The sequence below is a fragment of the Oculina patagonica genome, chromosome 10 (genome assembly GCF_052425735.1).
Source record: "Oculina patagonica isolate OP01 chromosome 10, crgOcupat, whole genome shotgun sequence".
NCBI classification, from domain to species: domain Eukaryota; kingdom Metazoa; phylum Cnidaria; class Anthozoa; order Scleractinia; family Oculinidae; genus Oculina; species Oculina patagonica.
The window spans coordinates 11,216,516-11,240,381 of NC_135767.1; the positions used below are offsets into that span (position 1 = coordinate 11,216,516).

General features: G+C 39.4%; 2 protein-coding genes across 2 annotated transcripts; one reads left to right on the forward strand and one right to left on the reverse strand.

Moving 5' to 3' along the window:
• Positions 1–2,269: 2,269 nt before the first annotated feature.
• On the reverse strand, positions 2,270–10,365 carry LOC144667472 (uncharacterized). The gene is made up of 22 exons (XM_078528893.1): positions 10,175–10,365; positions 9,477–9,726; positions 8,886–9,022; positions 8,516–8,628; positions 7,962–8,112; positions 7,690–7,878; positions 7,377–7,491; positions 6,831–6,989; positions 6,396–6,542; positions 5,737–5,847; positions 5,396–5,585; positions 5,157–5,291; positions 4,999–5,066; positions 4,714–4,794; positions 4,586–4,613; positions 4,379–4,450; positions 4,240–4,293; positions 4,062–4,151; positions 3,572–3,636; positions 3,340–3,399; positions 2,996–3,063; positions 2,270–2,825 (listed from the first exon to the last, which is right to left on the reverse strand). Exons 1-22 carry the CDS (start codon positions 10,192–10,194, stop codon positions 2,774–2,776), a joined length of 2,355 nt encoding a protein of 784 aa, XP_078385019.1. The 5' UTR covers positions 10,195–10,365; the 3' UTR covers positions 2,270–2,773.
• Positions 10,366–16,711: 6,346 nt separating this feature from the next.
• On the forward strand, positions 16,712–21,164 carry LOC144667230 (HMG domain-containing protein 3-like). Its single transcript, XM_078528632.1, has 7 exons — positions 16,712–17,303; positions 17,666–17,842; positions 18,009–18,243; positions 18,471–18,601; positions 18,721–18,846; positions 18,945–19,163; positions 19,474–21,164. Exons 1-7 carry the CDS (start codon positions 17,244–17,246, stop codon positions 19,921–19,923), a joined length of 1,398 nt encoding a protein of 465 aa, XP_078384758.1. The 5' UTR covers positions 16,712–17,243; the 3' UTR covers positions 19,924–21,164.
• The last annotated feature ends 2,702 nt before the right edge of the window (positions 21,165–23,866 follow it).

Sequence of the window (23,866 nt, forward strand, 5' to 3'; positions counted from 1 at the left end):
CAACGTAAAATTGAGGTTTCCATTACTTTACCAAACTGTTTATGGGTTAATGCCCGTTTCTGATTAAAATAATGAACCTTTCCAAACATCTATCAGGTTTACAGTGCATACATTAAAGCAACTGCACCAGCCAAGGTTTATTTGTACTTTGTAACCATTGTAATCCACACACAAGATTACCGTCTTACAGTATAGACTGTACTCTATTTTGGATTGTATATATTTGTTGTAACTTTTACCCACAAATTGAATATTTTTAACTAAATATATAACTTGAAACCCATGATTTATTTGCTGTAAATATAAGTGTTTCTAGGGATTTCGTTGTCATGAAATTCCACTCACCACTTCCTGTCTCTATTTCCATTGTGCTATTTCTGAGTTTTATTATTTAGTTAGCAAGCTGACTTAACCACACCATAGTGCAATTTCTTGAAGTTTGCACTGTTGTTGAAAACATTCAAACACTGATAATTACCATTGACACAAAGATACAGCTAGTATATATTTCTATAAGTAATAATTGACCTTTGCCATTATAATTGTTAACATAATATGTTCTGAAATTATGAATATATGAAATCATATATCAGGATCCTCTCTTCATTTGATATGTTCTGGTTTTTATAAGTTATAAATAACTTTATAATCATAATAAAATTGGATAAAATACTTGGCATTAGACCTTTGTAACTGTCTAAGGTTATGTAATATATCCTTTTGTGTTTTATGCAGCAATATATTGCTTTTTAGGTTAGACCATTTTTATCCACCTGTAAACCCTGTGAGCAAGCATGGGTTATCCACTTTTATACCATTGCCATAGAAAATACAGCCGATATACTCTGATACAGAAAAGCCATTAATATATTTGTTGGTATTCGACCCAACCTTTCTATCGTGCACTGCAATCTTATTCTCCATTAAAGTTTTGTAAGCAATTTTTCTATGGCATGGTATAAAATAGTTACAAAGGCGAGTGTGTATACCAAGAAAATACTAGTGACTTGTGGGATATTCCATAGTATACCAATCGAAAGCATTGAATAACTAGTATGTATAAAAAAGGGATTTTCTTCAAAAAAAATAAAATATAGAGAAATATTGTGGTATGTTTCAAAAGACTTTTACAGAATTTGTATTTTCTGTTTTCTATTGTCATGTTCGTTGTACTTTTGTTGATTTGAGCCAATTTATGCATAACATACAGTACTGCTCTAAAGAAAGTTATCACCCCTCTTCTAGAGCTTTTTTGTGTTTACTCTTCGTTAGTCTCATATTACTGACTAGTTTCTGTAACAAAACAAAAAAAAAGGGGCATGCCAGCATTTTATTCCAAAAAATCTACATTTTTCCCTTTTATTTCAAATTATTTTTACTGTATTCATTGTTTTTATTAGTCCCTTAAGTAAAAGAAATGGATAGCTATGAGCATGTTTGCTGCTGAGGCAAATAATTGTTTTAGTATAATTTTTAGAGGTGATCATCAAGAACTTAAAAAAATAACGATAGCAAACAAGAAAACAGCAAACACAAGTGTTCGCTTGCATACGGTGTAAACCAGTTTAAATCATTGATTGCAATCAAAATTTATTAAGTTGAAGCAATAAAACGGAACAAAACAAACACAATGAGAAAGATAGATGTCCGTTACCTTTGTATGATTGTGGATGACTTCTAAGCGAATGTGCGAATCCTCTAAAAATGAGTAGCTCCGGTGAGAAGAGAACTAAATAATGTTTGCTCAATCGATCTGACTGAGTTTCTCATAGATCCCAAAAAACACCGTGTTTACGATCATTTCTAATGCCTTGAGAACCATCTCTTGAAAATATTTTCGGTCCAAAAGTTTTGGTAGTTAATTTGAAAAATTCCCAATGTTTAAAATATCCAGGACTTGGACTGGTTTCTTTCAAATCAAAGGAATTTTTCATTCAGCAAAAGCGGCCATGTTGACTTCCCTGGATGTCCCCTGGATGTCAAAGGTGGCGTGGCTAAGTAACCAAGCCTTCAAAGCTATAATCACCTCGAGCGGGGTGATTATAGCCTCATAAGTCGAGCTTCTCGACCAATCAGAATGCTTTAATTCGTATAAACACCTCTGAAATTATACTAATTCCCAATAAATCTTGTATACAAAACAACATAACATGATAAAATGTCAAAGTTCCTCTTTAAAAATGTCCACTGACAGAGGATTGCAATTTGTATTTATCTCATACAATGTCATAAAGTTCATCTGGTCATCTCAGTTAATAATTATATTTAAAGAGGTCATGTTTTATGTAACTATGCTGTAACTATAAAATGTACAGACTGTGTTATAAATATATTTTTGAGAAGATTTTTTAATTTTATATTTTTAGAAGATTCTTATTTTCCTTTTGGAAAACAAGTACCTGTTTTAAAATTCTAGCCTAAAATGGTTTTTATGTGAAGTGTGCTTAAAAATGAAATTTTAGCCTAACAGGTTCTTAAGTGCTAGGTTCTTATACGCGGGTTTTTACTGTACTACTCTGTATGGGTTGACTGTAAATTGAAAATTGTGAGCTATAGATGAAGTTGATGAAACAACATTTTTGAGCTCTTTTGTACCTTTTGACGAGGTAGGAAAGCCCATCTATTCCTTTTTTAGGGGGATAGGGGGGAGGTTGGTTGATTTATGTTTTGCTATGTGGAAATTCGGTTGAGGTACTCTTCGTGGAGCTACTAAGATCAACTTGTCACTGCTGCAATCAAAGCCACCTTCACTCTCCTTTTGTTAATGTTGACATTAACATTTTGTTGACTTTTTGCCGCTACTCTGCTTACAGCTATCGCACAACCTTTAAATGAAACAATCACACGCAGGTCAGTTTACTAAAGGCTCACATGCATGTCCTTACAAAATTACTTAACTTCTATCCGATTGTCCACCTAGGAGACTATTGTTGTTTATGAATGGCAAAAAGTAGTAACTTATCATATTGATTACTAATAACTAACGTGAGCTTACCATATCTTTTGTCTTGGAAGTGATCTTAGGCCAAGACAAGTCATATGATAATATCCTTTGCCTGGGCACTAGTGGAATGAATTGTACATGGGTTTAATAAAATAATTACCTATCACAATCAATGGTGGGACCGGACCCCGCCTTATTTTTGGCCAAATAGAGGCCCAAAGGGCCTAGACAAGTTTATTTACGAGTGCAGGTCCCCTCCTTATTACAGGGCTTGGTAATTCATGTCATTGTCCACATCACCTCTAACTTTGTAGGCCCTTCTGTTACATCCTATGAATCCATGATACCCGGGATACAAATATGATATAAAACCTTACTAAACAAATTAATCTTACATGCTTCCTTGCTTTGGTTTCACAAACCAACATGCTGTTTTCTTCCTCTTTGGAGCGTTCCTGTAAGTTAATCAAGTGGTGTATTACTTATGTATCAAACCGAATGTACATCGTGATATAAATTATTTGAAAACAAGAGTTTAACATTGGACAATTGCAAGGTAGTTTGGTAGACATCAGTAAAAGTAATCACAAAACAGGTGTAATAATAACAAGTAATTGTAGTTGATACCTCTTTACAGATGCAATAAATGTAACGTCTCATCTTCTTGTGTTTAGGCTGTGACTTTTGCGTACCTACCATATTAAAAAATAACATCTATCAGTTGCAGCTTAAAATCCCCAAGGTTATACTATATAGCCCATAACTACGATAAACTACTATGCACGGCAGTGTCACGTTTCCGTTATTTCTAATCTTCCTCCACAACCTTCAGACTTTGTTGGGGTCCCTTATAGTCGTGCACGCAACAGATAAGAAGGCATTTTTTTAAAAAAGACCTGACCAACATCACGTATCTTTAAAATCTTCCTCCTTTTATTCTATTTTTCTTTTTCCTTTTCATCACTGCCAATTTATACTCACTCTGATAGAGGTCAATGCAGCTTACGCAAACAACCATAAGGAACCTGTAAAAAACACCTCGCTCTATTTTTGAAATTTCCCTTGGAGACGCTTAAGACGAAGTTTCATTTATAAACATTTTGTTGTATATTCATACCTGCTGATGATACTGCGCCTTGAGATTCTAACACTCCTACTGCCCCCTCAGTAAAAAGGCGCTTCTTGCATGCTGTGTTATCGGCTGACTCTAATGGAAAGTGTGAAAAATGCGGTATTAATGCAGCCCATTCCAGTTTTCGTTTATAAATAACATTGTTTTCTTGAAAAATACAAACCTAACAACGCTGCAGAGGGGGTGTTTCCTACCGTCTTTTTGTTGCCTCCTTCACCTGAGGGACAAATTAATAGAAAAGTTAATTACTTTGTAGACTACATGTTCACTAAACAATTAACTCCGGAACGAAATATACTTACTTGACAATGTTCCACTGCCCCCGGCGTTCGTTGTGGCTGGTGTTGGCGGTGATATTCTGGAATCGTCATTACCTTTAATTTGATAAGTGCAAGATGTGTAATTCATATTAGCAAATATTCGCCAATCCAAAGTTATATCTCTCCCTTTTTATTATATCAGATGAACATAGCACTATTTCAAAGACATCTCGTTTCATATATACTAACCTGACTTCCGGCTTCCACACTCAAATCCCTGAAAGAGTCAAAGATAGGCCATTTGAAAATCAGAGAAACATTGCACAAGTCTCATTCAAACCTGAAGCATTCTAACAGTATCAAACATGGGAACTTACAAGCTGGAATGCTTTTAGACGCCTTGGCGTGTATTTCTCCAAGATGGCTTTCGAACGCGGGGTTAGTCCTTTCTGTATTACCTTTAGTTTCACGAAAAAAGGAAAAAAAGCTACATTAAAACGACGTTTGACGGTAACAATACATTTTGTGCCAAACAGTCTTAAAACTTGTATCGATGTTATGTCGATGAAGCTCTCTTTAGAATAATTTTTTTAAAAAAACAGGTCATCAAAGGACTAACGTGCATAACAGTAATATTTCCTAGGGATAAATCTGCAGCTAACCTCTATGCTTTCCAGGATTTCTTGCATTCCAGAATCGTCTTGTCCCTCCCTGCACCGGTCTTCCATCGCTATGTTATTAGAGGAAAAATATTTCCATTCATCCAAGGAAAATGGCGTTTTAATAATGACAACATTGGCAGCTTGCTGATTTTTTTTACCTTCAATTTTGGCCTTTATGAGACTCTCCAGATTCTTCACTATTTCTTGCTCAGATGCGGTCAGACAGTCAGTATATTGATCCTCGCGTTGGGTGTCCCTTGACTCTCCATCTCCTTCCTTTTCCAAACCACAGGCTATAAACAGTAAAAAGTGCTTTAACATTTACCTGTCACGTTCCCCGATCTAACATACCCAGCAGAGTTAAAAAACAATCTTTTATAGACAATTGATCTGTTACCCTTTTTAACGAGGGATATGATCTCGGGCGAGAAATGCGCAATTGGAAATTTTCTACCGCGGTGTTGTTGTGTCTTGTCAGATCTTTTAGATAGGTCGTCCAAGCCAGCGTCGCTGCAGTCCGACTTTGAGAACCACATGGAAGATGTTGTTACCTGGTCCACTTTCGATTTTAGGTCCTCGATCATTTCCTATGTATAAACGCGAAAGGCATTGTTTAGCTAAACTCGACCCATAACACTATAAACTTAGACTATTTCCAGTTTAGTCGTCACTATCCATGAAAATAAGGGATTCCCGGGCCCCAAGTATTATGATCTACCTCGTTTGCCTACCACTTACCAGATGTGTAAAATGGGGAGTCTGTTCCAACACCGAGGACTTCAACCCAAATGCTTTCACGTAAACACCGTTTGAACTCACATTGACACAAGGGTTTAACCATGTCAAAATCTGAAAAATTCAATAACACGACAAACAGAGTTTAGGAGACATTACCGTGCCATTACAGGTAGCCAGACGTGCTGTATCGCTGCCGCATGGAATTTATTTATCAGTTAGCCAGCCCTACTTGAGATTGAGGTGTATACCACTTCCTAAATGGATATACAACATCGAAACATGGTAACTGTGACTGCCTCCGAGCGAAAAAAAGAGAAAGGGTGCAGTTTAAACAGCAAGGACAAACTGCGAAACATTGAAATAAAGTAAGGAATACTTTAATTCACAACATTTCATTTGTTGAAACATTCTCTTTAAGAGGCCGTACTCAACATTTGAATGAAATTGATACAGCAAGATGCCCGTGGTGCCATGCAGTAAATTGCACATCCTAGTATTGATTGCCGAGTTGAAGCTTATTAGTCTGAATTGTGCATTTCAGTGTTAGTAATAATTAGTGAGAGTCACGTCCGTTTATAAACACTAATCTTATCAGTGGTTTAAAGGACACAGAGTAAGTATGTTTGTGGCGTCCCTCTACAGAACAATTTATGTATTACCTTTGAAGGCTCCTTCTGCACCCTTTCTCGAATTACTTGTTCGAGCTTGAAGATGAAACCTGGCTCACTCGGTTCTTTGTCAGCAGCGTTGGCAAACTCCAGTATTGCATCCTCAGTTACACCTTCTTCACCAATGGACATTCGCAACTACCAGTGAAATAAAAAAAAAACGGTACACATTTAAAACAGTTTTTAACCTTTCCAGTGTTTTAGTTTACCTCGTGATGGTTGTTATGTCAAAAGGGAACCAGCTAACCCGTAACAGTCGCCTCCACATCCACGTTATCCACATTTCTTTGGATATTTCAAAGCTCTGCAAAACCTTTGTTATAATTTGTTTTTGGTCAATCCCACAATCTCCTGGTTTACAGTATATAAAACTAACCACTCCCAGCATATTTCAGCCCTTTCCGGATTCATTTCTTTTCTACTTACCAGTGTGAAAGCAAAGATCACACAGGATACACCCTTCGTCCACCTGTTCTGTTGCTGTGGTAAAAGCCTGCCCAGGATTGCTGTAGTATTTTTAACAAATGTTTCGAACAGCACGTCCCATATAGGCATGAACCGCATTGACCACGCTAGCAGCAAACCCTATGAAAGAAGCAAATTTCTATAAACTTTTGGAAAGCCTGGCTTAATAAATTTCCCTTGCTTACGAGGCTGTTCGAAAACTATAAAGGGGTCCATGGTTCCGTACCCGAAAAGTATGGCACTAGGACTCCAAACCTTTCTTAAAAAATCAGAAATCAAAATCAAAAACATAGGAAAATCCGGATGGGCCTCCAGGCCCCACTGTCGCAATTTAACAGCTTCCAATCCCTTACACTACAGGTAGCCTCTTTCTGCTTTTAACTCCATGGAACGAACGCAAAAATAGTTATGTATGTTCGCGATGGTGCGCGAATTTCGAGCGGCGACGCCGCTGCGAGTGACGCGGGCACCATACCGTGCAAACCAGGTATTTATGAGGCTACCAACCTTATTTCGCTGAACCAACGGTAGAAGTTCGTTGTGAAGTTTATCCACGTCTACTGCTAATGCATCATTCTCGTTCGCACCGCGATAGTTTATTCGAATCACTCTGCCGATTATGCTGTGGATAGATGACATGCACGATTTATTTTTTTCCTTTCATGTTTGCTGTTGATTACTTACTTAACATTAGATGTTACAGCCAAGAGAAAAAATCTGATGAATCCACAGAAGTGTGAAGGAGGTGACAAGGCCTTATTTCCAACAAAGCACAAGGATGGTAGGTGAAGGTAATCAAGCGATTAAAAACATGTCTCACCGTGAAACCTCCTTGGAGTTGGCTGAAAGGAGAATCGACCCCTTCGCCGAAGTAAGCCCTTGCTGAGCCGAACCCTGCAGTAACCCTCCCTGTGCTTGCAACAGGAACTCGCCGAATTGAGTAGAAATGTTTGGGTCGTCCACCATCACTACGAAACTTGTTCGGGCAACACTCTCGTTTACCTTCTTCCTGAATATGGTAATGCAAACAACTTCATTACTGACCACTTTTAAACGGTTTTACGTAAGTTTAGAAAGCGAGCTGACACTTACGTGGACGTCCCACTGGAAAGTTGGTTTCCACCGCTAAGGAACAATCGGTGACTCCGGCGCGGTATTCCTTGACCAAGAGCCAAGATTTGTAGGGTAAGTGACTTACCAACGCACCTCTCCTTGGAGTATAGAAGGCCTATGCTCCCCTCAGCTAAAGGTAAATCACAGAAACGTTTTAAGACTCCAAAGACACTAGATGTACTGTCTATTTTTTAGATGTACTGTCTTGCTTCAGCTGTTGTAGTCATCGCCGTTCATGTTACAACTTTTGTTTTAGGGGAGTGCCGTCTTATGCAATTTTTGTTTCGAGCCCACTGTCTTGTTTCACGTACTCGGCGCGCGTTTTTCAGATGAAACGATTGACCTGTAAGATTCTTATTTTCGTTCAGGATTGCAATCATTGTAAATAACGCGTTACACTGGGTACAATAATTCAAAAATTTGGCGGGTAGGAGGTGGCGTTACAATCCCAACGTTTTCAAAATACTGAATAAAGTAGCCGAGAGAATTCCTTACAAATGTAATAATGTCAATTAAGCTCAAAATATACTTACTCCACACATCCTCAGCGGCTGTTGCATTTCGCAAAATCCGAGCTACCACGAAAGAAGTTGCCAGTGAAAAGGGAACAACGTTCTGTGCGAAACCCATAGACAGCTCAAAATATCTGTCAAAAATGTAAAAGCAGAGAGAATAACAAAATAAACAGCATTACTAAATGAATAAGTTTAGACTGAACCAAAAAAATGAGATAAACAGGAATGCAAGGAAGGAATAACATGCCAAAAAAAAAAAAAAAAAGAAAGGAAGGCAGAAAAATGAAGGATAGAAAGAAACAAACAAAAAAACAAAGGAAGCCATTATAGTACGAATAAGTTAGAGAACGTAAAGATGAAATAACAGGCATACAATATAGTGTCTTACATTTTGAGTGTTTCCTTAAGTGCTTTCCAATTTAAGAGGCGCTCGTTCAGGGAAAGGTTGAAATTGCGGAGTTCATCTTCCATGACAAGATATCTGTGATCCTCTCCACAGAGTAACTTGTTCCTCCATATATGTACCTTAAGCATTTACAAACATAAAAACGACATCTGGTTATAACAATAGGCCTTATTCGTATTCTCGGTATGCGGGTAATCTTTTCAAATGCAAATGACATGAAGCTGTTTTTAATGATATTCCCCCGCATGAACCTCCATTGCAAGCTAGTTCCAGTCCAATACCGAGAATACGAATATGGTCTATTGACAGTTACGGGTCGTTATGGTTAGGTGCGTACCAAAGACGCTCGGCAAATTTTGAGCAAATTTTCATCTTTCGCGCAACTTTTCCCTTCAAAGCAACTTTTGAGCATATCGAAAATTTCTAGGCTCTTTGGAACAGCCCTGGTAACTACCACGATTTCCATTTGTAGCGACCGTAACGATATGACATTTAAATTTGCCTATACCTTTACAGCTATCCATAATGGATCATCATCATGATAGCATCAACAGATTAGGGTTCAAAACTTACATCTTCAGATAATATCCAGTACTCGTCTGCCTGGTGCCCCAAATGGGTGGCTACGAAAAAATCGCGTCCGGCCTCTTCACCCTCAGAAAATAGGGACCAGTACGATTCCTTGAGGTGAGCAGCATACTCTGCTATCACGCTTCCATTTACAAAAGCTCCCAGGTTGATGGTACTGTCCTTGCATGTGATTCGTATCGCGTCCAAAAATTTCTGCCGTCCGTCGAACGCACTGGCAGGAAGTGTAATCAGACTGCAACATAAAACGTAATCCAATTTTTTTTCCTTCAAGACTAGTACCGAGTCTATGCCATATCTGTCTGGGCGTTATTGGACGGGGTGGGGGGGGGGGGGGGGGGGGAAGGGGAGGTTGGAGGTCGGTTGGAGGGTGATCTCCATACAAACAATGTTTCTGACGACTTGACACTAGAGTCCGTTAGTTTGGGGGCTTATGGCTTTTGTCGGTGTGATTATAAAAGCGTACCTAAGGCGTCATGCATTTCGCGTAATATGGTCAACTACTAGCTGCAACAATCTCCCTTTTCTTTCAAATTCATTATCAAAACTGACCATTGCATTACATCTATGCGAAATGTAGGTTGTCAAAGTTGGTCAAGCATTGCTTCACATGACATTGTTAGTGTATGCAAAAGGGAGACTGGAAATCGTGCAATTTCAAATACCTCTACTGGCACACGCACCTGCCGCTGTGATGAGCCATGTTTGGTGCAAATGTTGTGCAATTGCACACCCAGCAGCCCTGGCTTTTATGGCCCTCGGTGTCTTCACGCGATTTCAATTTCCCTACTATTTTTAGGGTAAAATCTCCAAAAAGATACTGCTCTCCTTTCACAATAAACCAGGTCTTTCGATCGTATGTGGAAAAACGGGAAGGCAGTTCATCCTAAGAAAAAAATAACAAAACCTAGCGCGCTGGCAAAATGTTCAATGATCTGACAGGTTAATGGTGAGAATTTAATTTGAGAGGAAGATTAAAAGATACATACCTCTACAATTTGGTCCATGCTGGGGCTGTAGCAGCTTCTTTGTACTCGGCTCACAGTTGATATATATGGTTTAAATTTCTAGACTGCAAATGAGGTTAACCTGTTTGTGCACCCTTTTAAACGTTCCGGTCAAGATATACCGATTTGAAATGCAACGCGCGTCAAGTGAAACCGCCCTATCTACTTAACTAAATGCGTAAATGTGTAAATTATCTGATGGTCGTTCGCGCAATCAAAATGATGGGCATTTCTGTCGCTCATCGTTTGTTACTTACGCAGGCCCCTAGTTGTTCTGTCTCTAGGCTTGTTACGCATAGCCCAGTTACTTAATAGTTAAAAGGGTTATTTTCATTTCAATCGGTTAAAATGAAAACACGTTTGCTTTCATATAGTTTCCTGCAATTATTTATTTCCAACGTTGTTAGCATTTGGAATAAAGCCATGTCTACCTCTTATCACGCCACTGTCCGAACAGGGCGTGGGAATTTTTACCCCTTGAAGTCGACAACATAACTCATGATTTTAACCGAAAAGATAACAGATCGTCTCGGATATAGTTACGGACTTTGAAGTGCTAATAGTTTCAGTGGCATAAACATAAGTCTCTTTATGTTCTTCTGTATGAAAAAGTTATAACGACTACACCAAAATTATATTTCATTATCCATCACAATATGGTGAAAATGAGACTTGTTGGACCAATAATGCAACAATAATGCGACTATGTCGACACTTGGAAGAGCAGTCATTGACCCACTTGTGGCGTCATTGATCTGCACGCTAGCGGAATTTTTGGGCTTCTGGAACAGCTAGGGTCGATCTTTTCAGAGCGCTGTCTATTTTGTTTATCGACTGCATTATGTCAGAGGTCTTCCCAAAAAAAAAAACATTATTGGTTTTCCTTCTGCAACTGAACATCGGTGCTAAAACAGGTTAACGTGGTTAATATACCTGCGTTTGATAGAGGGCCCGTTTTCGGTGTTTACCAATGATTAAGTTAACCATTTTGCCAATGGTTAAAAGGGCGATTTTTAAACCATTCGGCATTGAAACGTTTAAGTATTTTGTTACTGTATCTTCTGTATCTTGACCTGCTATTATTAGGACGACGGCCTCTGTCAGTTAGTCGTTAAGGGCAAGCGGATATTTGATTATTTGCGGAGTGCATGGGCGGTGTCACGAGCCTGGTCGCCGGGTCGCATGCACAACCACCTCGACAAATAGTTCAAAATGGATAACATCATGAGGTTACCAACTGAATTGATATTAGGAATTTTTCAGTTTATCGAAATGGAAGAGAGGTTCAAGCTCAGGATGGTGAGCAAGAGCTGGAGCAATCTAATGTTTCACCCAGCAATACTGCAGCATATAGTTTTTAAAACTAGCTTGCGGGTCCATGGACGTGTCGTTAATGACGACGGTTTGCGACTTGTTTTTGATAATGCGACCATAGTAAAATCTCTGACATTATACCAGAACATTGAAGTAACAGGGGGCGCTTTAATTTCGGCAGCTAGAGAGGGTAAGTTCAAGGCCTTGAAGAAACTTTCCGTTGCTCGGACGTTATTTGGACTGGATGTTATAGTTGAAATATTGAAAGAAACGCGAAGCTTGGAACACTTGGACATTATGGATAACGATTATCCCGATGAATTCTGCGATTATGCGTTGCAGTTTGCTTCACACTCCCTCAAATATCTGCGCCTGGCAGTAGAAGCAATTTGGAGGAAAGGCAAGGTGGAATCTCTTCTTGATGCCTGTTCCACCCTGAAGTGCTTGGCAATCCCTGGAGACATTCTGTCGGAGAGTGACCTATTTTCCCTTCTTAGTGGTAGAAAATGGAAAAACATTCGGAAAGTAGAAATTAACTATCTTAGCCAAGAGTACATTGAACGTATAGTAAGAGGTATGAGTTCAACTAGCTTGCATGTGCCACCGGAGTTGTGTCTTTGTGACACCAAAGTCGATGCGCGGGTTAAAGAAATGTTTAAAGCAATGAACATTACTGTATGTGACTGTGGAAAGCAGGATAGCATGACATTTGAGTAGAATCGGCATGTGAACTATTGCCAGGATATTGTCGTACATCATTCTAAAATTAATGTTTGTAAAAAGACACACTATCGCGTCAAGATAGTAAAGAGAATGCGTAAACAATGAATTTAATTTGATGTAACATACCAAGATAAGACTTGCGTTCTGTTTATTTATGATATGCAATGGTAGAACTATGTAAAATAAATTTTTCGCCTATTTGTGATTACATCGTGATTAAAGAAACCTGGAATGGTGGCCTAAAATCTCTCGTGCAATGATGTCATATTCTGCCAAGTAGATTAGGCGGGAAGAAACCTAGATTTTTTTTTTGCAGGGGCCTCGTAGTTACCGGTAACTTAAGGACCCGAGAATATGGTTGCACGCTATTGAATATCTCCGAGGTTAAACGCGAGTGTGTCAACATACTAAGAAACTGTTATTTCTCTAAAAAGTAACAACAACGACTTGGTATTGATCCTGTCTTTGTTCAAATGTTTCATGAAAAGCGAATAAAGGGAATCAAAATACATGCGATTCTTTGTCTTTTCAAACAGAACACCACTAGCACTATGTATTTACACCACTTGACACAAACACGCTTTATCCGTTACCGCAGAGCGTGTTATAAAAAAAAGTAACATAATCCACTCTACGAAAAACCGTTTCCAGACGGCGAAACTACGTATTTGTGCGCATTTCACTTATCTACGAATACCGCTAGTTAACACCTTAAAAGGCTGAGAAGAATAGGGGATCATAACTGTTTCACTCCATAAAAAGGCTTCCCTGAACACTTGTTCTACACGACCACGACGATGGTGAGATAAAGTTTTTATGTTTCATAGTTCAGTTATCGAGGCTTTTGAACGTTTTTCCAAAAATCAGGGGCAATCAATTAGGCGGAATTTCTTTTATGAATACAATTTCTATTTTAATGTAAAACCATCGAGATGGCTTTTCGGGAGACAAGAGAAACACAAAAAAAAATTACAGGATTTAAAGAAACGATCAGTATGCGAGTACAGAAGGTCATTGTGTAACATTTCATAAAGAATCGTTTGTCAATCTTACATAAAGCTCGTGTAAAATCAAATAATTACATAGAGGATATAATGTGGGACAGGGGGAAAGGTGTCCCGAATTATCAAAAGTATATATCAGCACGCGAAGATGAAATTCCTATCCCCAAGCATTTAGTGTTCTGTTTATTTTGTGTATACTGATTAAATGTCCACATTTATCGCCCCAATCGACCAGAACGTGGCGAAGAGTGTTAATAAAACCGAAAAAAATTCTGGCAAGCTATATATATATCACCCGTGGATAATAAAATTTATGCAAAAGAAATCAAAACAACGATATTTCCTCTCGAAATTGAAACGAAATGACAGCCCAGGAGTAGGTATCTCCCAATGTCAAAATAGCTACTGTCACTTTCAGTAGCGCGTTCTTACGCGACGTGTCAAGTGGACTTTTTTCCAAAGAAACAGCGTTAGAAGGCCATTCCGGCTTTTTTCGAATCGTGTAAGTAACATCTTTGCATGTAAAAAGGGTGAAATTAGTAAAACAAAGCTAGCGCGCGCGCTGGCATCCTGGTGAAAACTCAACATACGCACGGCCGTGTACAAGATGACGTGTGCAGTTTCATTTGAGCAGCTTAACTGAGAGTCTTGACGTTGTTTGCATAGGCGTACGAGGCGGAGGGGGGGGGGGGGGGGCGAGGGGGGCTGCAGCCCCCCCAGTGCCGAAATTTTTCGGGCAAAATACTCAGAATTCGGGAAGCAAGCCTAGAGAAAAAATAGAAAATAAGCCAAAAAATCTCAAAATTACGTTCAAAACGAATAAATAACATCAACAGAAAAAGTGTTGGAAATATAACGAACGTTGTGGTTCAAAATTCCAAATTGCTCATTCATCTGCTTTCGTTTCCTCTCGCAAATTGCTATAATCATGTTCGATTTTTCTTGCAAATTCTGCGTGACCCCTCAGTTTGATTCAGTTGTAATCAGCTTTTCCATAGCTTGAGCGTTTGCGCACGGTGGATTTAGTGCAAGACCTTGAAACAGAGCTGCGATACGGTTAAAAATGTGACAAGGCTAATGCTTTTGACTCAAATGTTAAGTTCTCAGGGCTAGCTCAAAACTTTCAACGAAATGTTTAATCCATCCATCCCTGAATGTCTCACACTCTTTTGTTAAACTTTCAAGCGGGGGAAAAACGACGTAAAGTGGCTCCCCAAAAATACTTAGTTTTTGCTGAAATAGAGTGAATAAATAAGATATTTCCGAAAAAAGAAAGGATTCAGTGCATTGACACCTTCGGGCAACGCCGCGAAATTAATTAAAGAAGTATCGTTTCCTTTAAGCAAGCAGGCAAGGTTTGTACACAACTACTTCAATGCACGTTTTGTTGTCCATGCTATTTTTTTTCGGGCAATAAGGCCTTCGCCCCCCCAGGTCCGAAGGTGCCCGTACGCCTATGGTTGTTTGTCTGCGTTTTCATTGATAAGATTGGTACATTTCCCCTGCCAATTTGAGTTGCACCTTTTTTGCATATTATAGAACAATTATTGTAAAATCGTTGAGGCTGAAATGTAACTGCAAATTTAAGAAGATGTATGGGCCAAAATTTATAACATCCTCGGAGTCTGTCATATATAATTCGCAAGCTCTTATTACAAAGAGAAACGTATCAGATGAAACGTACTAGCTCAAAGCGCTGTGATTGTGGCCTGTTTTGAACCAGCCAGCAGGAACCTTTTTTTATGAAAACGCAATCACAAGTAAAGTCGATGAAGGTAGAGTTTCTCCCGGCTATCGTTCCGAGCAACTCCTACGCCTCTTCTCTGCTCTCCCAAACTTCCTGCTTGTATCCATATACCAACGCATAGCATGAACCAATATTTTTGAATGCGCGCGAAAACTACAATATTATACAACTATATAACAAGGTAGATAGAGGCTTTAGTCTCCTATCAGTATGTATTCGCATGCCATTACAAACGCATCCAATGAGCTAATGTCTGTTTATGTACTTGTCCTAGAGTGGACCTCCCATAAACTCTGCCACTGCTTGGAGGAAAAGGGGCTCCGGTGAATGTAGGAACTGTGGGGCGTCCTACTCAAATCGTTACAAGCCAGCTGATTGTCCTGCCTGCGGCACCCACCTGGGAGGTTCAATTAAGTCTCCCACAACGAAGAAAATAAGAAAAGACGTACCAATGTGCGTTTTAATTTACGACGCAGGAAGTACATGTATCTATTCCGTGAATTCCTCTGTTAGAGATGATCGTTGTTTAGTTACTACAGAGGGAGGGGCTAGGGTATGTAGCCAAGAACAGTGTAAACAAAACCGGGCAGTCTATCTAACAAGCGGAAATGACAAACCATTCACTTGCAAGCATATAGAGCAGATAGTCCATGCTGAAAGTAGTCGATTTTCCGTGGAAATGGACGAATCGATGATTTTAGCTTACCCCTCTGATCTGGAGACAAAAAATGCATTAAGGAACTGTTTAAGGCCGGGCTTCCCATCAGTTATAGAAGTCTCCGAAAAAAACTACGCGGTATATGCACATCCCACAGCCACCAACCCGCTAGGATTCTGCCATGTAAAGAAATTAGAAGGCGGGAAGTTTCTATGTAGTTCCAAAGAATGCCGGAAGCCTTCTGGAAATACCAAGACCACGAAAACAAGGCAGTTCTGCACACATATCAATATTATTTGCTGTGTGCTTAGAGATAAAACCCCTTCTTCTTGTGGCAGTTCTACGTCGACTACGTCCACTTCGGGGACAGAACAGTTGGTTGCTGAGGAAGCATTGCCTCCAAAACCCGAGGAGAAAGCCAGCAGTAAGACCAGCAGTATCAGCCGTGCATCGACAATTACCCTTAACGCAAACCGCGCTCTGCCGTATAAAAAACCTAATCACATTTTAAGGCGCTCCAATGAAATGGAAAGCAAGACCTACTTGCAGGTGGAGGGTGGCTTTCCGGATCTTTTCCAACCAGTAGAAACAGTATGTGGGCTGTGCACATCAAACCTGAATGCACCGCGAAGTCACAGCGGCGGTAAAGGCGAAGGGTACATCATTTGCGACTTGGTGCCGTTCAAAAGAGTTCAGGTTAGGGTGAGATATTGCAGCAACCGGCAGTGCCAAGCCATGCATCAGCCGTCCCTTTATGAATACGGTAAGTGAGCCATAATATAGTTATATCCCCGGGGAGGGGGGGGGGGGGACATATGAAAGGGGCGGCGTTGCTCGTCGTTTCGCTTAATTGCAAGTTTTTAGTTCGCTCAAGGTATTTCGGGCAAAATGCCATTTTTTAGCCCTATTGGTCGCGTTTAAAGCTGGATACCATGAAATATGCGAAATTCATTTCTAATCCTAATTTTGTAACCTTTACGGCTCAAGAAAAGAGTAAGCCACCCCCAGATTTGTCTCTTTTAGGCCTTTTTTTCAAAATTACCGAATGTAATCCATTGTCCGGAACGGGTATGCAATGTAAAGAAAAGGGTAAATCGATTGATTGGCATAATAAAAAGGTGAAAGCCTTATTTCTTCTATGGACACATTTGTTGTGAATTGCTTCTTTTGCTTTTAGTTTGCAACAAAAACAACCGTTGATTCGTACCACTTTGTTTTTCAGGGTTGTTTAATGTATCAGATAAAGCATTGATCGCTTATTCTATTCTTTTGGAATGGCGTGCTGGATTCAAGCGGGGAATGCCGATAAACCTACTAATTGAAAGCAAACTAGAGGTTCTTGGAAAAAAAGCTGGAGAAGTATGTATAACAAATCAATTGATTAAGTAAGTGGAAAGCCTTACGCGTACATAAAACACGTGAATTACGTATCTACGGATACGTGTTCGAAGGCTGCGACAGAGTTAGAAGGACTGAACGAAAGCCATGGTAACATGAAATCTTTCGTTACTAAATCATGAGGCCTCGAACGTTACTGAAGCCACTAAAGTTTAAATAAAAAAAGTAATGCATTTTTGGTGGAAGAGGGGTGCGGGGTAGCGGAACGGGAGAAGGCGAAGTCGTTGGATACATACCTGTTATGGTATGTCCGATTCAGGAATTAACGTTGTAAACATAATCTATACCTTTACATTAATGCTTATGGAGCGAATTTTTTTTAGGACTGCCCAAAACGTGAAGAGCTGATATACCTGCGAGATTTGTTGTATAACGGTTTCTACTGTTTCGAAATCATGGCAGAGAGAAACCTGGACGATGTCATTTGCGGGATTTGTGGCACAATCGGAGTGTTATATCTTGGAGATGGCAACCAAAAAAACTGCTGCACCTCCCAGAAGGTAAGCCTTTGTCCAATACACAATAGGAATTTTTCTATTTCATGCCGAGTGCACTTTTGCCATGAAAAGTTACGAACTTAATTGCATGCAAAACGGGAAAACTGCGTAATTCAGGGTACTCAGTTTCTTGAAACTAAAAGACCTTTACTATTCTTTTCTAATGCAGATCAACTACACTGCAAGCCAAAGTTCAGGACAACAAAATGAAATGGTTTCTCTGAAGCAGTTCGTAACAAATATGAAAAAGCACTGGATAGAAAAAACCATCTATACCAGGGTTAACGAAACAGTATCCTATACTGTGTCGGAAATACCACCCATCATCGCGCCAATGCTCGCAGGAAAGGTGGTAAACACAGAGCCAGAGAAGAAAAGCGTTTACCTCAAGGACAAGAAAGAGGGTGTGTACATGTTATCATAGGTCACTGCATGCCGCCAACTAGCATAACTTTGGTCAAAGTAAAAGCCATGATAGCGTGTATTACAAGTAGAGGTGAATTTAGATATGAAGTTAAAAGCAAGGACTTTCTAGAAGCGTGGTGTACCTAGCCTGATAGGAGTGTTACAAACATGGGTTGTTATGTTAACATAGTGATATTCAATGAAGTGTCATTTTAATACCTAACAGGTGATGTAGCAGTTCTGCACAAAATGATAGTAGGAAAGGAATTCAACATGAGGACACTGCAGCAAAACAGTGTCGATAACCTCAAGGAGATCTGCAGAAAATGCGGAATAACAACAAGTGGGAAGTCAAAGGTGATTTCCTTTAAATTGTTATTTTTTGAAATTTTAGCTGTCTTTCATGTATACCTATAGGTTTCCTCGATGGATAGAGATCAAAGCTAGCAAGTAAGAAATAAGTTTTATTTCAACAGGATGGCATGTGTGCCTCTCTTCAAGAGCTGTATGCATCATTGCTGGCGGGAAAGTCCCCATGTCACGAATTTACAAAGGTTCCAGGACATACGGGAGGTTTCTATCACATCGTCTGTCGTCATGGGGTAAGATAACAATCGATGGTTATTAAAGTATCATTGGTTCTCGCAAGGGACTTTATATGGTTGAGCAATTTTTTACGCCCTTTTTGTTGAATCTGTAGTGTACCGTTGCCTCGAAGTTTTTGCTCCTTCAAGAGTCAGTGAGGGATGTAGCCGACCTCTACTTGTCACTGAAATATCCCCCAGTGGTTTTTATTAATGACACCCCTTGTGGCTTGGCGCGGCACATAGACATACGAAGCCCGTGTGTTGCAGAAATCCTGTGGGGAAACAAAAGTGCTTGTTTCGAGGAGCCTAAACTTGGAAAAGAACCATGTCAGGTAATATCAGCTAGCTGTTTCTATAAGATAAAGACAATACAGAAACAGTTTTGGCTAACATAACCATTAACTAACTAAGAAAAGAACGGACGATAACAAATCGACAATTCGACGTGCAGTAAGAAGTTAGGTAGGAAAAACCAAACGAATCTGAGATGCTACCATGAAAGCATTTTATGGCGTAAAGGAAGCAAAGAATACTTATTTTGACCATTCTGACGTTGCTTCTCTTGTTGCGTTAAGCAGCGAATGCTATCATACACAGAAAACAATTTATTTATTTTTCTACTCCTTTCTTTTGCTACTTCAGGTCAGCATACCCGAGATTGTTCCCGGAGAATATCGACCCGCGAAGATACACATATACAAGCCCGAAGCGGAAGATAACTCTTGGATGCACCCACTCACCGGAAACGCACGACGCTACATAATGGGGGACAGATTCCATGCATCCGTCAACCCCCACAAATCTCCTTTATGCGCATTTCACGATATAAATTTGTGTGCGCAAGGAAATTCCATGAAAACAAGCTATCAGGAAAGTGAAAATCATCGGAAAAACGCATTAAGACTACGCAGTTCATGCATGCAAAGTTTTTCCGTTCATTTTCTCTACAATTTCCTGATGGATTATTATCAAAACGAGAAAATCGTGGAACTCCAGAGGGCACAGATACTAAAAAGCCTTGTTTCCGAAGGAGAAAAAGTGGTCAGAGACGAATACTGTAGATTTATTATAGTGCAAAGTGATCCAAAGTGAGCGATAAGAACTATAAAAAGAAATTTACAACTTATAACGTTATTAACCTGGATCAATTTAGGTTTCCGGGAAACTGCTAACCTACCCCTCCCCAAACCTAACATTTTGCCCAAAGCGATAAGTAAGGGTTAATGTTAGATTTGGGGAGGGGTAGGTGAGCAGTTTCCCAGAAACCTAAATTGATCCATTAACCTTCACTCCTAAACGCACATTAGGCGCTATTTGGAGGCGCGGTTATTGCAACTTTTGTGACGTCATCAATAAGCACGTCAGTGGATGTTTGTGATAAGCATTTGATAGAGCTAGGATTGACCTTTCTACGGGACTGTTTTTTTTTTTTTAATTTCGGCTGCATTCTGACAGAGCTAATGATTGAAAAACACGATCCAGTTTGGGTGCAAAATCGGTGCTTGAACAGGCCAATGCATCTTTAGTTGATTAAGGGCCCATTTTTAGGGTTTTCCAATCGTTATGTCAAAACTTTTTCGGCCAGAAGAAAGGATATGAAAAGTAGACTGTAAAGAGTCTAGGGAAGCCGACAAAAGGAAAGAAAGGAGCAAGAAAAAGAAAGCAGTCTAATTAAAAAAAAAAATTAGCTTAAGTAGATAGGTCGAGGAGACCTCCAAGAAACCACAAGGCTTATGGGGGAGGCCACCTCGGGTTAGCAATATGTTAGTAATTTCGCTGTGAATGTGCAGCTAGTCCAATTTCAGACTCATTTCATTAAAAATGTAATTATTTTCTTCTTAAAAGAAGAGAAGCTACTCGAACAAGTGATCGATTCTGGTAGAGAATTCCAAATTTAGGGCCCTGGAAAAGTATTGCAAACTGCTTTAGATTTGTACGACAGTGATGTGGTCGATAACACTTGGCTATTATTGTGTCATAACTGTGTGTTTGACTACTAGTAAAAACCAAACTGAGAAACATCGGAGGCAATAATTGGTTATGATAATATAACATAAATTAGCTATTTGCAATGCACTGACTTGGAATATATCGAAGATGCCCAGTTTAGCAAATGAGGGGGCAGAATGTGTCTGAGTTGTCAATAGTCTGAGTTGGTAATAGCACGCACAGCATTTAAATTACTTATATATGTAGACGACCAGGCTGAATTACAGTAAGTGATATAAGGGTAAATTAACGTGTAGTACAGACCAAGCTTAGTAATGGTATATAGTATCTACGCTAGACCTACATATTACACCAACTGACTTCGAGATTTGTTTACATACGAAGCTGATATGATATTTCCATGTAAAATTTTTATCAATATAGACACCTAAAAATTTTGTTTCACTAACTTGTCTCAATTTTTTGATTACCAAAGGATAGAGCAAAAAGATTTAATAAGGTGCTTCTGCCTAGATTTAAAAATAATATAAGTTAAGGTAAATTCAAGATCATAGCACCAAAAATTCAGTTTCACGGTTAAAAAAAAAGCGGTTTGGGGCGAAATTCGGTGGTGAAAGGGTTAACAAGTACATGCATCGCCTTTATTTAAACCTCAGAGCAGCTGTGAAAGCTCAGATTCAGTTAAATCTCCGAGAAAACGAAGAAAGAGATAAACTATAAATATAATTAAATAAGATCAAATACACAATTTTGATGTAGACCGATACAGGCGATGCACCCCGATGTAGACCAATACATGAGGCAATACACTCTGATACAGATCGATATAGCCGATACACTCTGATACAGACCGATACAGCCGATACACTCTGATACAGACCGATACAGCCGATACACTCTGATACAGGCCGATACAGCCGATACACTCTGATACAGACCGATACAGCCGATACACTCTGATACAGACCGATACAGCCGATACACTCTGATACAGACCGATACAGCCGATACACTCTGATACAGACCGATACAGCCGATACACTCTGATACAGACCGATACAGGTGATACACTCTGATACAGACCGATACAGGTGACACACTCTGATACAGACCGATACACTCTGATACAGACTGATACACTCTGATACAGCCGATACACTCTGATATAGACTGATACACTCTGATACAGACCGATACAGGTGATACACCCTGATACAGGTGATACACCCTGATACAGACCAATCGAGACCGATACACTTTGATTACACTGACCGGATACAGGTGATTTACCGACAAATCAAACCAACTGAGGCGATACACCTATAGATACAAAATGAATACTTAACAAACACATACCAATTAAGTGGAAGATACAAAGAACAATGAAAATGATACGAACTCTAGGGCAGAATCAATAAAATTCCTTATCAGTAATCAGCCAATGGGAAAGACGCTTACGAGAGGTGCATAATGATTGAAAGAAACAAACAACGTAAATTCACTGATTAAAAAAAGATAAACGTTGTTCCCTTTTATTTACCCTGTTGGCTCAAAACAGCCGTATTCGCCTATTTGTATATTTCAAAGACCTCTTTTGGACTTTGGGGTTGCATCAGACACAATTACGAAACGTGTTTTCGAGGCGGTTCGCGTGTACCGCAATTAACAACTGAGAAATGAACAATTCGGGAGACACGGTATCAAAAAAAAGATTGGCAATGCTTTCCTTTATTAGTTTTTGTTCACTGGACAAATCTTGTCGACGAACTATAGAAAACTGAATGGAATAACACTTTAACTCTTCATGCATGTACAATAGACAACTGAAATGTAATTTCTGACATTCAAGTGAAAATTAAATTAGTACCGGCGGTTGACCCCAGTTGACACTGATTGAATTGAACCCACAAGGATCACGCATCTTTGTTAAGCCTGCTAACCCCGGTTGCAGAGGTCTTTTTCCAAGGGTTTGCCATCAAGAGGTTTTTCTTTCAATCGAATTTGAGCAGAAAACAAGGCTTCTGTGAACAGGATTAGTGACCTGCGAACGTAGTGGAGTTGAGGATTGCTGTTTTAGGCGGGAATATTTTCCTACGAAACGGCTTGATCGGATCTTAGTAAATTTAGTTTCACTCACCTTAAAGTAGGGTTTGCCGTCTTTTACCCAGCCGATTACAATATCAGCTCCTTTCATCTTGCCTTGCCCAGTGGAGATTCCAAACCCGATCCATCCAGTTGTTTTGGCTTCCACCGTGAAAATAATCTCTTTGTTTGCAGTGCTGACATTCCAGTACAGCTTCACATTTTCATCTTCATCCAGAGGAGCAAAGAACGAATGCTCTAATGCAAGGTCAGCTGAGGCTTGCAACACAAATAAATGTGCAAGGAAGACGCACAATGAAAAAATCATCTTGCTTTGTCAACGACGGCAGCTTGCAATAGCGCTTGTTGTGAACGCTACTTATAAATAAGCTTTCGTGAACTGACATAGAGATTACGTTATTATGCATTATCATGACAAGATCTGACAAACAGGATATATTTACTTGTTAGCTTGACCTCAAATAAACGCCGGGACCTCGAACAAACGCCCCCGGCGTTTATTTAAAAATAAGCAATTTTGACCCGGCGTTTATACGAGGCCGGCGTTTAATCGGGGTCCGGCGTTTAATCGAGAAAATACGGTATATCTACCTTGATTTAGTAAAAAAAATCTCAGAAAATGACAAGATCTAATGGTAATATTAAGATAATGAGAAGTATTGCGAAATGATGTTCTAAGGACTTGTTCTAAGGACTTGTTGATTTAGCCTTGACCGTACGCAAGATTTATTATAACTATATTTACCTTTCTTATGGGAACTTTTGATTGATTAGTCCTCATCGTAAATCAGTTCCGCTCATCCGCAATTTACTAGAAGTTACAGACCAAGCAAAAACCTTAGCAATAAGCTCTGTTGTTTGCACAGCAGAGCACTTAAATAAAGATTGAGAACGTTATAAAAGGAAAATGTTGCAGAGGTCATTATAAATAGAGAATCATCAATAGAATTATACAAATTAAGATGAAAATGAACTTCTTATT